At 34.5% G+C, this 17,525-nt stretch overlaps 1 protein-coding gene across 4 annotated transcripts; it reads left to right on the top strand.

Annotated features, from left to right (window-relative positions):
* Window positions 1–2,152: 2,152 nt before the first annotated feature.
* Window positions 2,153–15,712, top strand: pcyt1ab (phosphate cytidylyltransferase 1A, choline b). 4 transcript variants are annotated; one of them, XR_015514316.1, is made up of 9 exons: window positions 2,153–2,338; window positions 4,612–4,724; window positions 5,178–5,274; window positions 5,358–5,474; window positions 8,093–8,244; window positions 8,767–8,845; window positions 9,822–9,964; window positions 11,955–12,346; window positions 12,835–15,712. XR_015514316.1 is itself a non-coding variant. In NM_001020735.1 (9 exons), the coding sequence occupies exons 2-9, from the start codon at window positions 4,614–4,616 to the stop codon at window positions 14,512–14,514; spliced, it is 1,080 nt and encodes a 359-aa protein (NP_001018571.1). In that variant the 5' UTR covers window positions 2,171–2,338; window positions 4,612–4,613; the 3' UTR covers window positions 14,515–15,424. The 4 variants fall into 4 exon arrangements, 2 of the variants coding, with proteins under 2 accessions (XP_087148162.1, NP_001018571.1); XR_015514317.1 differs by having other exon boundaries at window positions 11,955–12,474; window positions 12,705–15,195; NM_001020735.1 differs by having other exon boundaries at window positions 2,171–2,338; window positions 11,955–12,143; window positions 14,323–15,424.
* The last annotated feature ends 1,813 nt before the right edge of the window (window positions 15,713–17,525 follow it).

Raw genomic sequence — 17,525 nt, 5'->3', positions numbered from 1 at the left:
TATAGACCCTATATATAGACCATTTCAATGTGGTCATCTTGTTGGCCCTTGAACATTTCCTACTTGTTATAAACCATTTCATAACTGTAACAAGAGGCAATTCAATCATAACTTCATGTTAAAGCAACTATCATATCATTATTTATTGGTATGTGGCTCTTTTTGGATTCTCGGAAGCTAGAGAAATTAAAATGTTAAACAGCAAATACAATGGGACCATTGTTTTTGTTTACATCCCTCAAAATGGCCTATAAACACATTCCAGTCCTCAGTCAAACTGATATTAAGGTCTTGCCAGGAGTCTGTTTGTGTAGATTTAAAGTGCAATTTAAAGGTTTAACTAGGTTAATTGGGTTCAAGTTGGGTTAATTAGGAAAGTCATTGGACAACATTGGTTTGTTCTTTAGCCATTTGGGGGAAAATGATTAAAGGAGATAATATTATTGTACTTAAACATTTTAAGCCGAATCAAAAGAAGCTTTTTAAAATACTTTGTTAAAGTAGCATAAAACAATAGTAAATACTGTGAAAATAACCTTGCTCTGTTAAATATTACTTAGAAAATATTTGAAGAGGAAAAAATATTACATTTTGCCTTCATTTGTATATGGTTTGGTAAAGAAACATGGCAGATGCACTTAAAGCACCTTAGGTGACTTTAGGTATCCTACATCAGTTAAAAATATTTGTCATGCTTCAATATTAAAGTACATAATGAAGTTATATTGACTGATAAAGTATATATGGCAAAAATATTGTATTATGTCTTGTTCAAGTAAAATATGAAGATCTGCAATATACAGAAACCCAATGTTGTGTTAGGCTAATGACCTAATGGAAGACATATTAGCCTACGTCTTTGTAACTGGATTAGCTGTTTACTTAATAGACTACAGTTTGACCGTATATTTCAGGAAAAATATTGCCAGCTACATATTATAGCTACTTTTAACTCTCGCCAAAATTAGAAAACAGAAATAATCAATTGATTTTATGCAACAATCGTCATGTCACAAAATTTTACAGCGACAAAATAAAAGTTTTTAGCCTAGGATATCTTGAAGACATTTTGTAAGAAATAAATTACTGTTGTGCAGCACAAAACCTTTAATAACAACAACAACTTAAAACTGATTTATTATTACTTATTTATATGACTTTACTGTTACATTATAAGATGAATGAGCGAATCAAGCTAGAAAAAAATGACAAAGTAAACGGAAATTGAAAGAAATTAGAAGATAATTGTATAAAATTAATTAGATTTTGTATGGCTCTTCTTAAGCTGTGAAGTAAAATTTCCTTAAATATTTTTAACAATTTTTATTTGTTTATATTACTCATTTTAACTGTTACATTATAAATGGATGGATTTTTTTATTGAAATGTGCTTAAATATTTTATAAATGCAACTATAGTTTATAAGGGGAAATAAAAGTGCATTGTATGCATACACACAAAAAAAATCAGTGGGGTATAAGTACAGGGACTTTTAATTTTAGTCTGCCAGCCTTAGGGCTTCCAGCTAATTCCAGCTAATATTCATCCTTTACAAAATAACCGCATTTAAGATCAGAAAAAAAAAACAGCGATCTTCACAGCCTGGCCGAGATACGATAAAGTGAGTATCAGACCAAACAATAAGCACTGCATTACATTATACTTTTCCATGCCATGTCTTTAAAATATGGAAATAAATTTTACCCCAGTGTTTTATTACGGCGCTAGCCAGTGGCCAATGACGCCGCCTGTTAAGCCATTGTTTGTCTATTTTTACTCTTTAACAACCAAATGGACACTTAAGTATAACTGAATATATCTGAATTACATTACAACGTCGATGCTGTAAAAGAAACCTTCGTATATGAACCTTAAGTCACATAAAGTTTTCACCGGAAGTTCATCATTGGCTGAAAAACAGCTGTGCACATAGTCCATAGATATTTACAAGCATTTGCTGCGGCGCATTTAGCTCATAGTTAATTTTATTAGCTCGTTGAATTTGATATTAAATTATTAGATTTGTTTATGCATTTCTGGAGTAATCCAGCAATTTGAAACTGACCGGAGACCAGCAGCGCTATTTGGTGTAAAGTGGACGCTAGATGGCAGGATTTCAAAGCGGAAATGGGACACACGAGCGGAAGTGTGCGTGTTGTTAGTGAGCGTTGATGATGATGGAGTTGTGAGGAGGGAGAGCTGTCATCATATGGAGGATCATCACCGTAAAGTCTTTAAAACGTAAATAAAATGTGTTCATAGTGTAGTTCAGAAGTGCTGTCTTCACCCTATGATACTGTGGAGGAAAGACGTGTTTAAGGAGGAAACCAGAAGCAAGGTTAGTAGTTTAAAATCAAAACGCCCTGCTTCATTTGAAAGACTTTAACGTTATTTCCTAATGTTAGTTCATGTGTGTTTAGTCTCCTTCATTTAGAGGGAATGAAGGCCTTGCATTGATACTAAAACTTCTCTTCAGCTGTTTTAACATAGTTCTGTTAGTTTGCTACCATACGGAAATCTGATATATTAAAACATACCAACGAACATTTATATAATTGTGGCTAATACATTTAAACATATTTGTAATTATGAAAGTTTTAAACGGCAATGTTTTCAGTATTTTAAAATATTTATTTCAATTGAAAGCTCCTGAAAGAAGCTCAAAAAAGCACTTGATTGACATATACTTTGTTACAATAGGGTGTTATTTGGTCAACCTGGAATCGGAGGGTTATAAAAATAAATAATAATAATCAAAATACTAATAAAATCGCATTTATTTGCCTATGTTTTCAGTATTTTGAAGTATATATTGCAATTGTGCAATGAGCTAAAGTTGGTTTTATATTTGCACATTTATTCAGTGACAACTTGTAACATGCTGCCTTTATTTTTTACCATGGTACTTCGAATATTCGGTCTGAAATTGCATGCTAGTATGACTTGAAAACAACATTAGCACTATTTTATTGACTGTATGAGCAATGTTGTACTTTGATAGACATTATCAGCTGATATGATTCACCTATTTAGAAAGTGCTATAAGGATAAAGTCAGGAAGTAAATATATACCAACTTCACCACAGTACATGTGACCCTGGACCACAAAACCAGTCATAAGTGTTAAGTTTTTAAAATTAGACTTTATACATTCCCTGAATGCTAAAAAAGCTTCATTGCTCACATCTGAATGCTAAAGAATGCTTCATTGACATGTACTTTGTAAAAATAGGATGTTATTTGATCAACCTGGACCCTGAGGGTCATAAAAAAAATAGAAAAAATCTAAATACTGAGAACATCACATTTAAATTTGTCCCAGTTAATTGTTTAGCAATGGACATTACTAATCAAAAATTCAGTTTGGGTATATTTACTGTAGGAAATTTGCTAAATATCTTCACGGAACATGATGTTTACTTAATAGTCTTATGATTTTATTTGCACAGCAAATAAATAGTCCATTTTGAACCATACAATGTTAATGTATTTAAAAAAAAAACTGCAACTTTAAGAAATCTGAAAGTTTTATTAAGGTAAAGTTTTATAGTCGCACATTTGTTCTTTCTTCTGAATAATATAATTTAAGAAAAGTAGTGTTTGCAATAAGTCTAAATAAGGAAATCAAATTAGCAGCCAATGACTATCGAAGTACAAAATTGTTCACAGTTAATTAAATAGTGCTAATGTTGTTTTGAAGTCATATTTACATGCCATTTCTGACCAAATTATTATTTAGTGGTGTGCTTGTCACCGAACGAATGTGTGAATATAAAACTTAAAGTAAATAGTTTAAGATTTGTGAAATCCAAACATAACTTTGTACGTCATATATGTGATTTGGATATATATATATATATATATATATATATATATATATCATATTTTTACGTCACACTGCATTGTTTAGTGTATATGTTGCTGTGTTTATATCAAAATAAAGATATTTTCGTAGGATCTTAAAATACTTTTAAAAACCTAAAAAAGGCATTGTAATGTCTTATAGTTAATGTGAGATAATTTTGTTTAATTGTGCGTTAATTTTAAGCACAACAAGTTTACAAATAGTTTGCTAAAGCTACTTTGAAACAATAATTATTGTGAAAAGCGCTATACAAATAAACTTGAATTGATTTGAATTTAATTAAAATATTGTTCAGAAATAAAGGAACTTGTCTGGTCACATGTCTGAGGTTTATAGCTGAACGTTCAGTTGAACACTGGGCATCTTCCCAGCGAACAATGGAGCGATTTAGAGGGAAGAATGGCGAATGAAAACATTGTTTTCCGCTCTAGTGCCTCCTCCTCTGTGAAACTGTGCCACATCTCAGACTGTCCTTCATCGTCATCATCATCATGCTGATATGATCTGGGTCAGCGTGGCTTTGTTTTTTTCGTGATGTGGCTTGCAAATCTACATTCCTGTTTGAGATCTGTTGACTGCATCAGTTGAATGATTCGCCCTCTTGTGAATGTTTTTTTCTTTTCAAACAGATCAAGAAATTTATGCTTGAAAACACTAATGGGAAAATCTTGAGTCTGGATGTTTTTACTAAATGTAAAATATATTAAAACCTGCTGTAAATATCAGTGTTTTTGATGTCTGTTCAGCGATGGAGGCTCACAGTTCAGGCGGCGGCAGGAAGAGGAAGAGAGAGAGAGAGAGGTCGAACGGAGAGATAGCGGAGGGAGAGAGTTTCCCAAAAATGCCTTGCAGGACTGTGGTGAGGGTTTGGAAATAATCATTGAACACTTAACTGTGATCACATAATATCCTGTGTACAGCATCCACTCGCGCGTGTGTGTGTGTGTGTGTGTGTGTGTGTGTGTGTGTGTGTGTGTGTGTGTGTGTGTGTTTGTGTGTGTGTTTGTTTGTGTGTGTGTTTGTGTGTGTTGTTTGTGTGTGTGTGTGTGTGTGTGTGTGTTTGTGTGTGTTTGTGTGTGTGTGTGTGTGTGTTTATATGTGTGTGTGGGTGCATTTGTGACTATATTTCTTTGTGTTTTTGTGTATTTGCTTTTTTTGTTTGTTTGCCTTTGTGTGTGTGTGTGTGTGTGTGTGTGTGTGAGTGTTCGTTTGTGTGCATTTGCGTGTGTTTATTTGTGTATGTGTTTGTTTTTGTGTCTGTTTGGGTTGTTTTTGTGTTTGTATGCGTGTATGTGTGTGTGTCTGCTTCTAGGGCCTGAGGGAACCTGCACCATTCGCTGATGAGCTGGTGACTCCAGAATCAGCATATGCACGTGTCAGTATGGAAGATGCCCTTCGTGGTACTCCAGGTGTGTATACACTGATTTTACCCACCCTCACTCTCACTGTAGGCTCAGTCTCAGTTTGAACTGAACACTTTCTCCCTCTTCAGAGGAGCGTCCGGTACGCGTCTATGCTGATGGGATCTTTGACATGTTTCATTCGGGACACGCTCGGGCCTTAATGCAGGCCAAGTGCCTTTTCCCCAACACGTATCTGATTGTGGGTGGTGAGTTTAGAGTTCTGTATTTATTTATTTAAACATTTATACACTTATTTTATTTTAAAGTATTCATTTGCTTGTTTTGATTAAATGTTATTTTTTTTGTTGTACTTTTAAAATTGTTTTCAAATTTGTTAATTTATCATTATTATATTTACTAGATTGTTTAGCCCAATTTTTTTATTTATTTACACTTTTTTATTAATATTTTTGTGAATATAATACAATCTATTATTATAATTAATAATAATTACATTACAATTATCTTATCTGTTTTATTATTAACATTTATTAATACATTTCTTATTTAATGTGTTTATAATATTAAATTAGAAAATTGGTTATTTAGTTTGAAAACCCCTCATGATTTGACCAAGAAATTAGCTCTTCAATTTGGTGAGACATGTGACATATTAAATGAATTGCAAAAGTAATGTGTGTGACACATTATTTAATATTCAACTCATCACCTTCATCATAATATTCATCATCACCTAATCATAGAGCGCTTTATATATTTAAGATGGTTTTTAAAGGAGCTACACATAACTAATAAAGAAATCAGTAATACAAACAGTATCAAATATGATACAGATACAACATTTGCTATAAAGCAAATAGTGTCATTATTTAGCTGAAGTCAGCCCAGTGTTGATTCAGTTCATTTTGCTTATTTTTATAGCGTTTTTTACAACAATTGTTTTAATGCAGCTTTACAAAAGGTTCACATTATTGCATTACAATCAAAATCATAATAACTTGGGAGGCAGGCATTTATATATATATATATATATATATATATATATATATATATATATATATATATATATATATATATATATATATATATATATAGTTATGAATTAAATGAAAATACTTAATCAAAAAGAGGTTTAACCAAAACATAACAAGATAACAGGGATTAAAAATGTAATCCCTGGTGCCCTCGTGCTCTCTCTCCCCAAAAAATAACCCAAAACCCAACCACTTAGAATTAACAAGAAAGTATGATTTATTTGCAGATAATAAGGAGCAAAAATAACATCAGGGGGGGTTCAGCCTAAATAAATGACAATAAACCAAGCTAACTAAATTAGAGTAAACTTCCCTATAAAGTAGATAATGAAATAAAATACAGAAAACTTACCTCCCTACTAACAACACAGGAGAAAACGAAGACAATAAATAGAAGGCACCAAATATCTCTACCATACTACAAGCCAGACAGGGAGGCAGAAAACCGGGTTTCTCCGGTTAGAATATACAACTTCACATCGGCATCTCAGAAAACGCCATATTAGAGACATCAGCAGCAAACACTCATTTACATCACTCGAGCAAAAATATTTCCATAGAGCTGTATAGAAGTGTCTTGAAAAATATCTAGTCATATTTCCACACACTACACCACAACAACTACTCGTAGCAGTATAAATATTTAGAGAATATTAAAAAAATATACAGTTGAAGTCAGAATTATTAGCCCCCCTTTGAATTTTTTGTTCTTTTTTTAAATATTTCCTAAATGATGTTTAACCGGGCAAGGAAATTTTCACAGTATGTCTGATAATATTTCTTCTTCTGGAGAAAGTCTTTTTTGTTTTATTTTGGCTACAATAAAAGCTGTTTTTAATTTTTTAAACACCAATTTAGGGACAAAATTATTAGCCACTTTAAGCTAATTATTTCCTTGATAGTCTACAGAACAAACCATCATTATACAATAACTTGCCTATTTACTGTAACCTGCCTAGTTAACCTAATTAACCTAGTTAAGCCTTTAAATGTCACTTTAAGCTGTATAGAAGTGTCTTGAAAAATATCTAGTCAAATATTATTTACTGCCATCATGGCAAAGATAAAATAAATCGGTTATTAGAAATGAGTTATTAAAACTATTATGTTAAAAATGTGCTGAAAAAAAATCTGCTCTACGTTAAACAGAAATTAAGGAAAAAATTAAACGGGGGTGAAAAATTCAGGGGGGCTAATAATTCTGACTTCAACTGTGTGTGTATATGTCTATATATATAGACATAATTAACCTAGTCAATTAGGTCTATATATTTAAATGTCACTTTAAGCTGCATAGAAGTGTCTTGAAAAATATCTAATAAATATTATTTACTCTCATCATGGCAAAAATAAAATAAATCAGTTATTAGAAATGAGTTAATAAAACTATTATGCTTAGAAATAAAGAAAAATCTTCTTTCCGTTAAACAGAAATTGAGGGGGAAAATAGGGTAGCTAATAATACTGACTTCAACTGTATATATATATATATATATATATATATATATATATATATATATATATATATATATATATATATATATATATATATATATATATATATATATATATATATATATATATGAGCTTAGTTAACCATGTCACTATAAAACAAATACTATTTAGCTTTAAAGACAACAGTGTTAGTGCAGTCGCGTCAATAACATTACTGAACATTTAAATGCCTCATTAGTTCATATTTGAATATTTTTGTTACAGAATTAATTCATCTTTGTAGTTATTTTAAGTTCGAGTTCATTAAATGTTGTCAGTAATGGTGCATTACTAAATGTTGAAATGAGCTAATGGTGTACTATGATATGTTTCAGTGTGCAGCGATGATTTGACGCATAAATTTAAGGGCTTCACTGTCATGAATGAGGACGAGCGTTACGATGCAGTGTGTCACTGTCGGTATGTGGATGAGGTCGTCCGCAATGCTCCATGGACACTCTCGCCTGAATTTCTAGCCGAACACAGAGTAAGTATTCAGACAGCGAACACAGCATAATTATGAGTTCGGGTCCCTAGAAGCGCTTGAACTGATGTGATGTTTACAATGAATGAATGTAAAATGCCCCCTCTGACTCTGGGCCTGGCACTGTGAAATTTAGTTCACCTAAAATTGAAAATTCAGCCATTTACTGATCATCTACTTGCTCCAAACCTGTTTATTTCTTCTGTTGAAGACAAAGGAAGATATACTGAATAATGCTGGAAAACAAACCATTGTAAGACTTCCATTGTATTTAAGTTACCGTAGATGTCAATGGCTGCTTTTTCCCCAATATTCTTCAGAAAATTTAGTTTTGTGTTCAACAAAGCAACTCATAAAGTACTTGAGTGGGAGTAAATAATGAAGAAATCATCTTTTTTGAGTTGAACTGTCTTTTTAAATAATATACAAGTACAACAAATGATGAAAATTAAAGGTCAGTACTACCTGAATGTGTGTCTATATCATGTCAAATCTTCATAATCTACGGTTACTTGTTCTTCCCAGATAGACTTCGTTGCTCATGACGACATCCCGTACATCTCAGCCGGAACTGATGATGTTTACAGACATATAAAGGATGCAGGTAGATGGTAAAGCTTTTACAATAAGCTTTCATTATTAGTTCATGTATTTACTAACATGAACTGAGCATGAACACTTGTGAAGCATTTATTAATCATAGTTCAGCATTTACTATTTAATTATTAAAATGCAATGTCTGTTTAACAATAGTAGCAGCTGCTGTTAAAAGTGCTGATAAAAATTGTAATGACTTTTTTCAAAGTGATTTTAAAACTCATTTCAAGCAATCTAAAGGCAAAACAAGGTTTATAAAAGCTGGAAGTATATCTCCTTTGATCCATACATGTACACATTTAAACTTTAAAATCAGTCTTTCGTAAGACATGTCATACTCTTTTTTTTTTTTTTTTATTCAACATGTGTTTACATATCCACATAAAATAAACCTAATTCATACATTTAATCCAGAGTTTTCTTTTAAAGCGTCCTGCCGTTATCAGCGCACAATGACTCTTGGGACGTTCAAGGCTTTGAAGGATCCACCAGTTGTGTCCTTCATTATCTGAAAAACGGATGTATTTGGAGGCTGCGTTTAAAGGAGCCTTCAAATTCTTTTTGAAAGGAGACAGCCTTTCTTGTGTCGCGATGGCGCAGCCTACTTCGAAAGCATCCTTCGAAGGATGCAGCCTCTGAAATGAGACCGCTATAGACTGCTGAGTAAAAGTATGTACTTAGCTTAGCATCAGAGCAGAGCTCAATAACGTTCATGACCTTTCCAAATATCGAAAGCTATCCAGCATCTAGTTCGAGTAATAAATAAGCATATAAAACAGTCTCTGGACATTTTTGTTACTGTACCTAAGGCACATACCTACTGTAGATATCAGAGAACAACTTAACTTATTGAATAATGCAGTTTTCCATCATTAACTTGTACAAGCTTGTTGTACAGTGTCAATGTTTTATTACAATTGTGGTAAATTAGTTTTATTTGTCTACAGAATCACAATATTTGCTGCTCAAATTCTGTTTTTGAGGTATGTTTGCACCGACTCAGAGAACAGAGGGCATCTCCACGTCTGATATAATCACTCGTATTGTTCGTGATTATGACGTTTATGTGCGCCGTAACCTGCAGAGAGGCTACACTGCAAAAGAGCTCAACGTCAGCTTCATCAATGTGAGTGCGCTAACATTGAATATTATTTCCCCCAAATGCTCACTTTGTACTCAGTCTGTAGAAACAGAAAGTCCTTTATTTTGGAAGTGTAACTGTAAATTGTTTTGGGTTGACTTGTTTTTTTTTTTTTTCTCGTTGTATGATTAGTAGGGCTGTAAAATGATTCATCACAATTAATTGCATCCAAAGTTCATATTTATTACAAAATACATTTGTTTGTGCTGTGTACATTTTTGTTTATATAAATATATGCATTACTGTATTGTATATAGTGCTTGTTAATATGTATATATATAATACAAATTATATACAGTTGAAGTCAGAATTATTAGCCCCCCTAAATTATTGGGCTTGTTTATTTTTTCCCCAATTTCTGTTTAACCGAGTGAAGATTTTTCAACACATTTCTAAACATAATAATTTTATTAACTCATTTCTAATAACCGATTTATTTTATCTTTGTCATGATGTCTGTAAATAATATTTGACTAGTTATTTTTCAAGACACTTCTATACAGCTTAAAGTGACATTTAAAGGCTTAATTAGGTTAATTAGTTTAACTAGGCAGGTTAGGGTAATTAGGCAAGTTATTGTATAACAGTGGTTTGTTCTGTAGATTATCGAGAAAAAATATAGCTTAAAGTGGCTAATAATTTTGTCCCTAAAATGGTTCATAAAAAATCTAAAATGCTTTTATTCTAGCCGAAATAAAACAAATAAGACTTTCTTCAGAAGAAAAAATATTATCAGACATACTGTGAAAATTTCTTTGCTCTGTTAAACATAATTTGGAAAATATTTTTAAAAAGAAGAAAAAAAAATCGAAGGGGGCTAATAATTCTGACTTCAACTGTTTATACATAAATATGCAAATATATTTCTGTATATTTCTCTATTTTATGTACAATATGTGTGTGTGTGTGTGTGTGTGTGTGTTTATACATAAATATACACAGTACACATGTATATATTATGTAAATACAAACCTTTACCTTGCTTGTGATATATCGGGATTTATTATTTGACAGCACTAAAATTATTATTTATTTATGACTTTCATGAAAAGATTTCGTTATCTACAGTCCATCCAGAAAGTATTCATAGCACATTCACATTATTTATGTTACAGCCTTATTCCATAATGGATTAAACTAATTTATTTCCTCAACATTCTACACACAATCCCCCATAATGACAATGTGAACAAAGATTTAGTTGCAAATTTATAAAAATTAAAAATAAAAGCTGATTGGACATCTAAGATGAATGATCAGGGGAGAAGGGCCTTAGTCAGGGAGGTGATCAATAACCCGATGGTCACTCAGTCTGAGCTCCAGAGTTCTTCTGTGGAGAGAGGAGAACCTCACAGAAGGACAACCATCTGTGCAGCAATCCACCAATCAGACCTGTATGATAGAGTGGCCAGACGGAAGCCACTCCACGCCTAAAGTTTGCCAAAAGGCATCTGAAGGACTCTCAGACCATAAGATCTTCCAGCAGGATAATGATCCAAAGCACACTGCCAAAATAATACATCAACTCAGTGAATGTCCTTGAGTGGCCCAGCCAGAGCCCAAATCTAAATCCTATTAAACATCTCTGGAGAAATCTGAAAATGGCTGTACACCGTCGCCTCCCATCCAACCTGATAGAGCTTGAGAGGTACTTCGAAGAGTAATGGGCAAAAATTCCAAATGTGCCACTGCCAAGCTTGTGGCATCATATTCAAAAAGACTTGAGGCTGTAATTGCTGCCAAAGATGCATCAACAAAGTATTGAGCAAAAGCTGTGAATACTGATGCACATGTGATTTTTCAGGGTTTTATTTGTAATAAATTTGCAGCAATTTCAAAAACTCTTTGTTCACTTTGTCATTATGGGGGATTGTGTGTAGAATGTTGAGGAAATAAATATTTAATCCATGTTGGAATAAGGCTGTGACATATAAATGTGGAAAAACTGAAGTCTCTGCTGCCCTCTTGCTGCCAGGAGAAGAAATACCACCTGCAGGAACACGTTGACAAGGTGAAGCAGAAGGTGCGAAACGTGGAGGAAAAGAGTAAAGAGTTTGTGCAGAAGGTGGAGGAGAAGGGCATCGACCTCATTCAGAAATGGGAGGAGAAATCACGCGAGTTCATCGGAAACTTCCTGCAGATGTTTGGGCCGGACGGAGCACTGGTAAGACTGGACACACGCAGTACTTCAAGTCATAGTCATAAGATGTTGAAGTGTAAATACAATTAATTAATAAACTAATTCGATTAATCACATCCAAAATAAATGTTTGTTTTGACATGATATTTGTGTGTGTATTATATATATTTATTATGTGAAAGGGATACACACACATACATAGAAACAAAAGTAAACAAAACAATCCAGCATATGTTTTACACAGCGGATGCCCTTACAGCTGCAACCCAGTACTGGGAAACATTCACGAACACTCATTCACACTCATACATTACAGTTAATTTAGTTATGCACCTAAAGCACATGTGTTTGGACTGTGGCGGAAACCAGAGCACCTGGAGGAAACCCACGCCAACATGTCCACACAGATATGCCAACTAATCCAGCTGGGACTCGAACCAACAACCTTCTTGCTGTGAGGCGACAGTGCTAACCACTGAGCCACCGTGTCCCCCCATACATATATATTTTGTATCTAAATATAAATAAACTGTCAGTAAACTGTGTCAGTTAGCGTTTCTGTGTGGAGTTGGCATGTTCTCCTAGTGTTCGCGTGGGTTTCCTCTAGGTGCTCTGGTTTCCCCCACAGTCCAAAGACATGCACTATAGGTGAATTAGGTAGGCTAAATTGTCCCTTTTTTGCCCCTGTTTTCCATTGATGGGTTACAGCTGGAAGGGCATCCGCTTCGTAAAACATATGTAGGATAAGTTGGCGGTTCATTCCTCTGTGGTGCCACCAGATTAATAAAGGGACTAAGCTGAAAAGAAAATCAATGAATGACACCTGCTATAAGTGGTCGACCAATCAGAATAATCGAATCATCTGACCAATCAGAGAAGAGCTAACTCTGGAAAAAGATCTTTAGTCTTAAAGGGCTAGTTCAGTTCAAAAAATAATATGGTCTAATTACTCTCTCTAATTTCTTTCTAATCCCCTGACCCCTTCATTTGTTGACACACATTAAGATATTTTAGATGAAATCTTGAGAGTTTCCCTCATATACACCAAGGTTCCCGACTTGTTCAGAAAAATCCTCAAAACAGACCATAAAGGCCAGATATAAGTTTTTTTTTTTGCTTTTCGTTTAAAGATTTAACAAAAAGTTGTTTGGAACTGTGTAAATTAACTCGAAATGAACTTCGTTTGGGCCGGATTTTGTTCAAAGTGACTTTATTGAAGATTTTGGGATTTTTGTTTGAAGTATAGCGGGTCCTTAGACCTTCAGTGGTTCAAGCAGAAATGATAAAGCTTCAAAAAAAATTAATTATTAACGTTAACTTAATGGATTTGGGTCGGGACAACATAAATTAATTGTGTGGAACCGTTTTTTGGGTTTTTTTTTTTTACAGTGCAGATAAAAATAACAACTTTATTCAACATTTCTTCTCCTCAGTGTCACTATGTAGGAACTTTTAAGATATTATACAGCGGGGTAAATAAGTATTGAACACATCACTCTTTTTCTGAAAAAACTTATTTCTAAAGGTGCCGTTGACTTGAAAATTTCACCGGATGTTGGTAGCAACTAAAAAACTTCACATATGCAAAGAAAACAATATTAATTAGTTTAAAAATAAGTTCTGTGTAATAAAATGAAATAAACACATGAAGAAAGGGAGGCGTAGAAAGGCAGTGAAAGCCCAGACAGCAGCTGAAATCTCTAAGTAGTTCTTTAGCAACTCTCTGCCCTTCCTTATTGTAAATAAATGTGAGCTGCTTCAGTCCAACATCTACATTAGCAGGAGGATGAAGATGAAACCAGGGTGGACATTTCAGCAAGACAATGATCCAAAACACAGCCAACGAGACTCTCAGATGCTTACAGAGAAAGTAAATCAAGCTGTAGAATGGCCCAGCCAATCACCTGAATCGAATTCAATAGAGAATACGAATTAAAGATCAAATTTGATAGAGGAGACCCACAGAACATCAAGATTTTCACACTTTGTTGAAAACCTCACATCATGTGACTTCATTCTCCATATAAGAGGCGTCTTTAAGCTGCCAGCACCAAAAAAGTCGTTCAGCTCTTTCTCCTTGTGTCGTTCCATTGTTATTACACAGAAGTCATTTCTCAGATTTGATTTGTTTTGTGAAAAAGGTTTTCATTGAATAGGAGTATATATTCATGATGATCGACCTGATGTTTAATGTGTCCAACAGAAGCACATGTTGAAGGAGGGAAAAGGACGGATGTTACAGGCCATCAGTCCCAGACAGAGTCCCAGCAGCAGCCCCGTCCGCGAGGAGCGACCTCCCTCACCCAGCTTCCGTCTTCCCTTCTTCACCTCTTCTCCATTCTTCTCTCCTCACAGCGGCTCACACCACTTCAGCAAAGATGACGATGACGACTAGATGTCTGTTTCTATAACCCAAGCGTCTGTTGTTCCACATTGTCCCTGTTTTACACTCTTTCTTCAAGCGAGTAGTCAAGAATGACGGTCTGGCTTAAGGTTTATCTGAATAAGGAAATCAGTGTTCATGAAATGCACAAATTATTCCTCTCCCTCTCTCTCCCTCTCTCTCTCTCTCTCTCTTTCTCTCAATCTCTCTCTCTTTCTGAAGATTTTTATCCCACATCTCGCCCTCGCTTCAGGGAGATTTGCCACACACCACTACACCAAAAGACTCCATATTGTTGGGCTTTTCTTTTGGATACATTTTGTATTCGGCCTTGCATAATTATACACTTCACATTATTTTGTTTCCCCGACAGCGCGTCTCGTTCTCAGCGGCAGAAAACTCACATTCACCTGCTTTCATTGTTTAGATCCTTCCATACTTGAACAGCGGCCAAATCTGAGAGCGATTCCAGCTCGAGGGAGGGCCAGCAATCTGCTTTTCTCCTTGTATAGTCTGTCTATAACTCAACGTGAAGATCTGCTTTTATTTTGCACTCGCTCATCAGTCTTTCTGACTCTTTTAGGCTGAAGTTTACTGTCTGGTTTTCCCTCATACGAACCCTCTCTCAGAGTCTGATGTGAAGTAATAATTCCAGGCGTCTGGCATCTCCATTAAACCCAGTGTTACGCTGTGGCATGAGTCCCAGGCTTTCTGAAAAGGATTTGCCCGCTGAATGTTTACATTACCCAAGCCCAGCGAGGGACAGTGTTACACGCAGGAGAGCCAAGACCTGTTTGTTTACATGTTTGCGTAGGACAGGAAGACCACGGTAGGATTACATGATGCTTGCCAATAGACTAAAACACAACTCAGGACAGGAGTATTAGCTGAAAATCAATAAAGACTGAAGTAAATCGCTAAACCACCTTGAAAAACAAAAGCAAAATGTGACGTTATTCACTCACTCATGAGAAACAATGACAGACTGTATACTACAGCACCTTTAATGTTTGATAATAGTTTAGAAAACAATTTTTTTTAAGTAATAAACGTCATTTCTGAATGGGTTTAAATTCAGATACACATGCTTGACATCATAGTCATCTCTTAAAAAGCTTCCATAAGAGTGTTTTAGTTTCATATTGTTTGTTTATGAAAAACATTATGACCCGGGGTCTGTTCTTCATACCTCGCTTAAATGATCTAAGATGATTTGGCAGATCCTGGATCTTTTAATCTTGATAACTGATCTCTGGCTAATTTGGTTCTTCAAAAAAGTTCGCGAATCAGATTAAAATGTCTGGATGAACTGATCTGAGATCACTGCGTGTGTCGTTAAGGACAGATCTATCGATTCCAGAAATCATGATCAGCAATGCAACGATTGGTTGACATCAATGACATTAATGACATCATCTGATTAATATTCAATCATCCATGTGAGCAAAATGACATCAAATTAGCAGTAAACGGTTTGTTAAATATGATGCGCAAATTACTTTCCACATAAGCTGCAGGCTTCACACTTTGTGTCGAGTATTCATCATGTATTTTAATGCATATCAATGTATTTAGTTCTACATTTAGAGAAGATTTTCTTTATTATAGTAGCCTAGGCCTACTCAAGTTTTTTTAATCGCCGTTAGGAATAACTATGAATAAATTTTGCATAAAAAAAGTATTTTATACTGGTAAAGGTGTCTGTAACTTTTGCAAAGCATCAATTGTTGATTTAAATCGATATAGCGGTCGAAACACGTGTATGACTGCATAATTATCATTAAAAAAAAAAAAAAAGTTAAATATTGTGCATGTATGCTTTTTTAACTAAAAAGTTTATATCAATAAATGTTCTCTTTAAACCACTAGGTGGCAGTCTTTGTACTTTATTTTGGAGTGCAGATTGCATAAGTTTTATTAATATATATTTTTTACTTTATATATATATATATAGTTAAACAAATTATATTTACTATTATTATTATTATTACAAGTGTATATAACATGAGCATTTGGCACATACTTTCAGTATTATCTTTGCTTGAAATGACCCGATCGAATCCTGTAAGCCTGCTCCCGATCAGGTTTGAGCTACCAGAACTGTTTCTATGACAACAACTCTTAGATGAGTTTTGAAGAACTAAACGATCCTGGATCATGTCAAATCGTCAATATCCAAAATCCAGCTAACTGAGTAATCCCCCTACGAAGAACAGACCCCTGGAAAGAAAGGTTGGATCTTCATCGAGTGCCCACTAACATTTGAGCGCTGTTCTTTAACAGGGATGACTGGTCATTGTGTTTACATGCTCAACTGAAATGACTGTGATTCGGCCGTGAAGGTCATCAAACTCACCTCTGTTTACTGAGTGTAACGACAGATACAGGGACACTGGAGGGTTTTAAAGCTGTGAAGATCAGCTGGTCTGTTTATAAGCTGACATGCGAGCGATCTGCTAATAAATCGACTGATCTTTGCGGCTTTAAAACGCTCCTGTAACCCTGTATCTGTGGTTATACTCAGTAAACAGCGGTGAGTTTGGTGAAATGATGACCTTCACGGCTAATCACAGTCATTTCTGTTGAGCATGCGAACACAATGGCGAATCAGCGATATTTAAGAGCGCTCAAATATTAGCGGGAAATGGACGTTTTTAAGATTTCAGTACTGATTGGAAGCGAATTCCAGTATTGGGACACATTCATGCATGATGCATTCCTTGTAAAGTATTTCATGTCTTGGGAAAGGTATTAATGAGTCTGTGATGGTTCATAAGCTCTCCTGCCACTAAGTGCTTCTCAGTTGGAGGATCTCTCAGTTCATTTTAACCAGGGCAATAAACAAAAATAAAAAGATAAAGGGCTGTTCACACCAATAACAGTAACTATAATAGCATGCTCACTAGCAGAAGATAATGATAATCTTTTAAAAGCGAGCAGTTTTCATGAGTTATGAACAAGAATCGTTTTAAAAACACTGAAAATTACACAATCAGATATAATAGGATAGAAAAAAAAGTTGC

The sequence above is a fragment of the Danio rerio genome, chromosome 18 (genome assembly GCF_052040795.2).
Source record: "Danio rerio strain M-AB ecotype USA chromosome 18, GRCz13ab, whole genome shotgun sequence".
Classification (NCBI taxonomy): domain Eukaryota; kingdom Metazoa; phylum Chordata; class Actinopteri; order Cypriniformes; family Danionidae; genus Danio; species Danio rerio.
This window is presented reverse-complemented; position numbering and strand designations above follow the sequence as displayed.

Bases quoted from the DNA above. Each gene is read 5' to 3' on its own strand.
- pcyt1ab (NM_001020735.1), top strand. From the start codon at position 4,614: ATGGAGGCTCACAGTTCAGGCGGCGGCAGGAAGAGGAAGAGAGAGAGA. The intron at 4,725-5,177 runs GTGAGGGTTTGG...GTCTGCTTCTAG, and splicing joins AAATGCCTTGCAGGACTGTG to GGCCTGAGGGAACCTGCACC. The intron at 9,965-11,954 runs GTGAGTGCGCTA...TCTTGCTGCCAG, and splicing joins TCAACGTCAGCTTCATCAAT to GAGAAGAAATACCACCTGCA.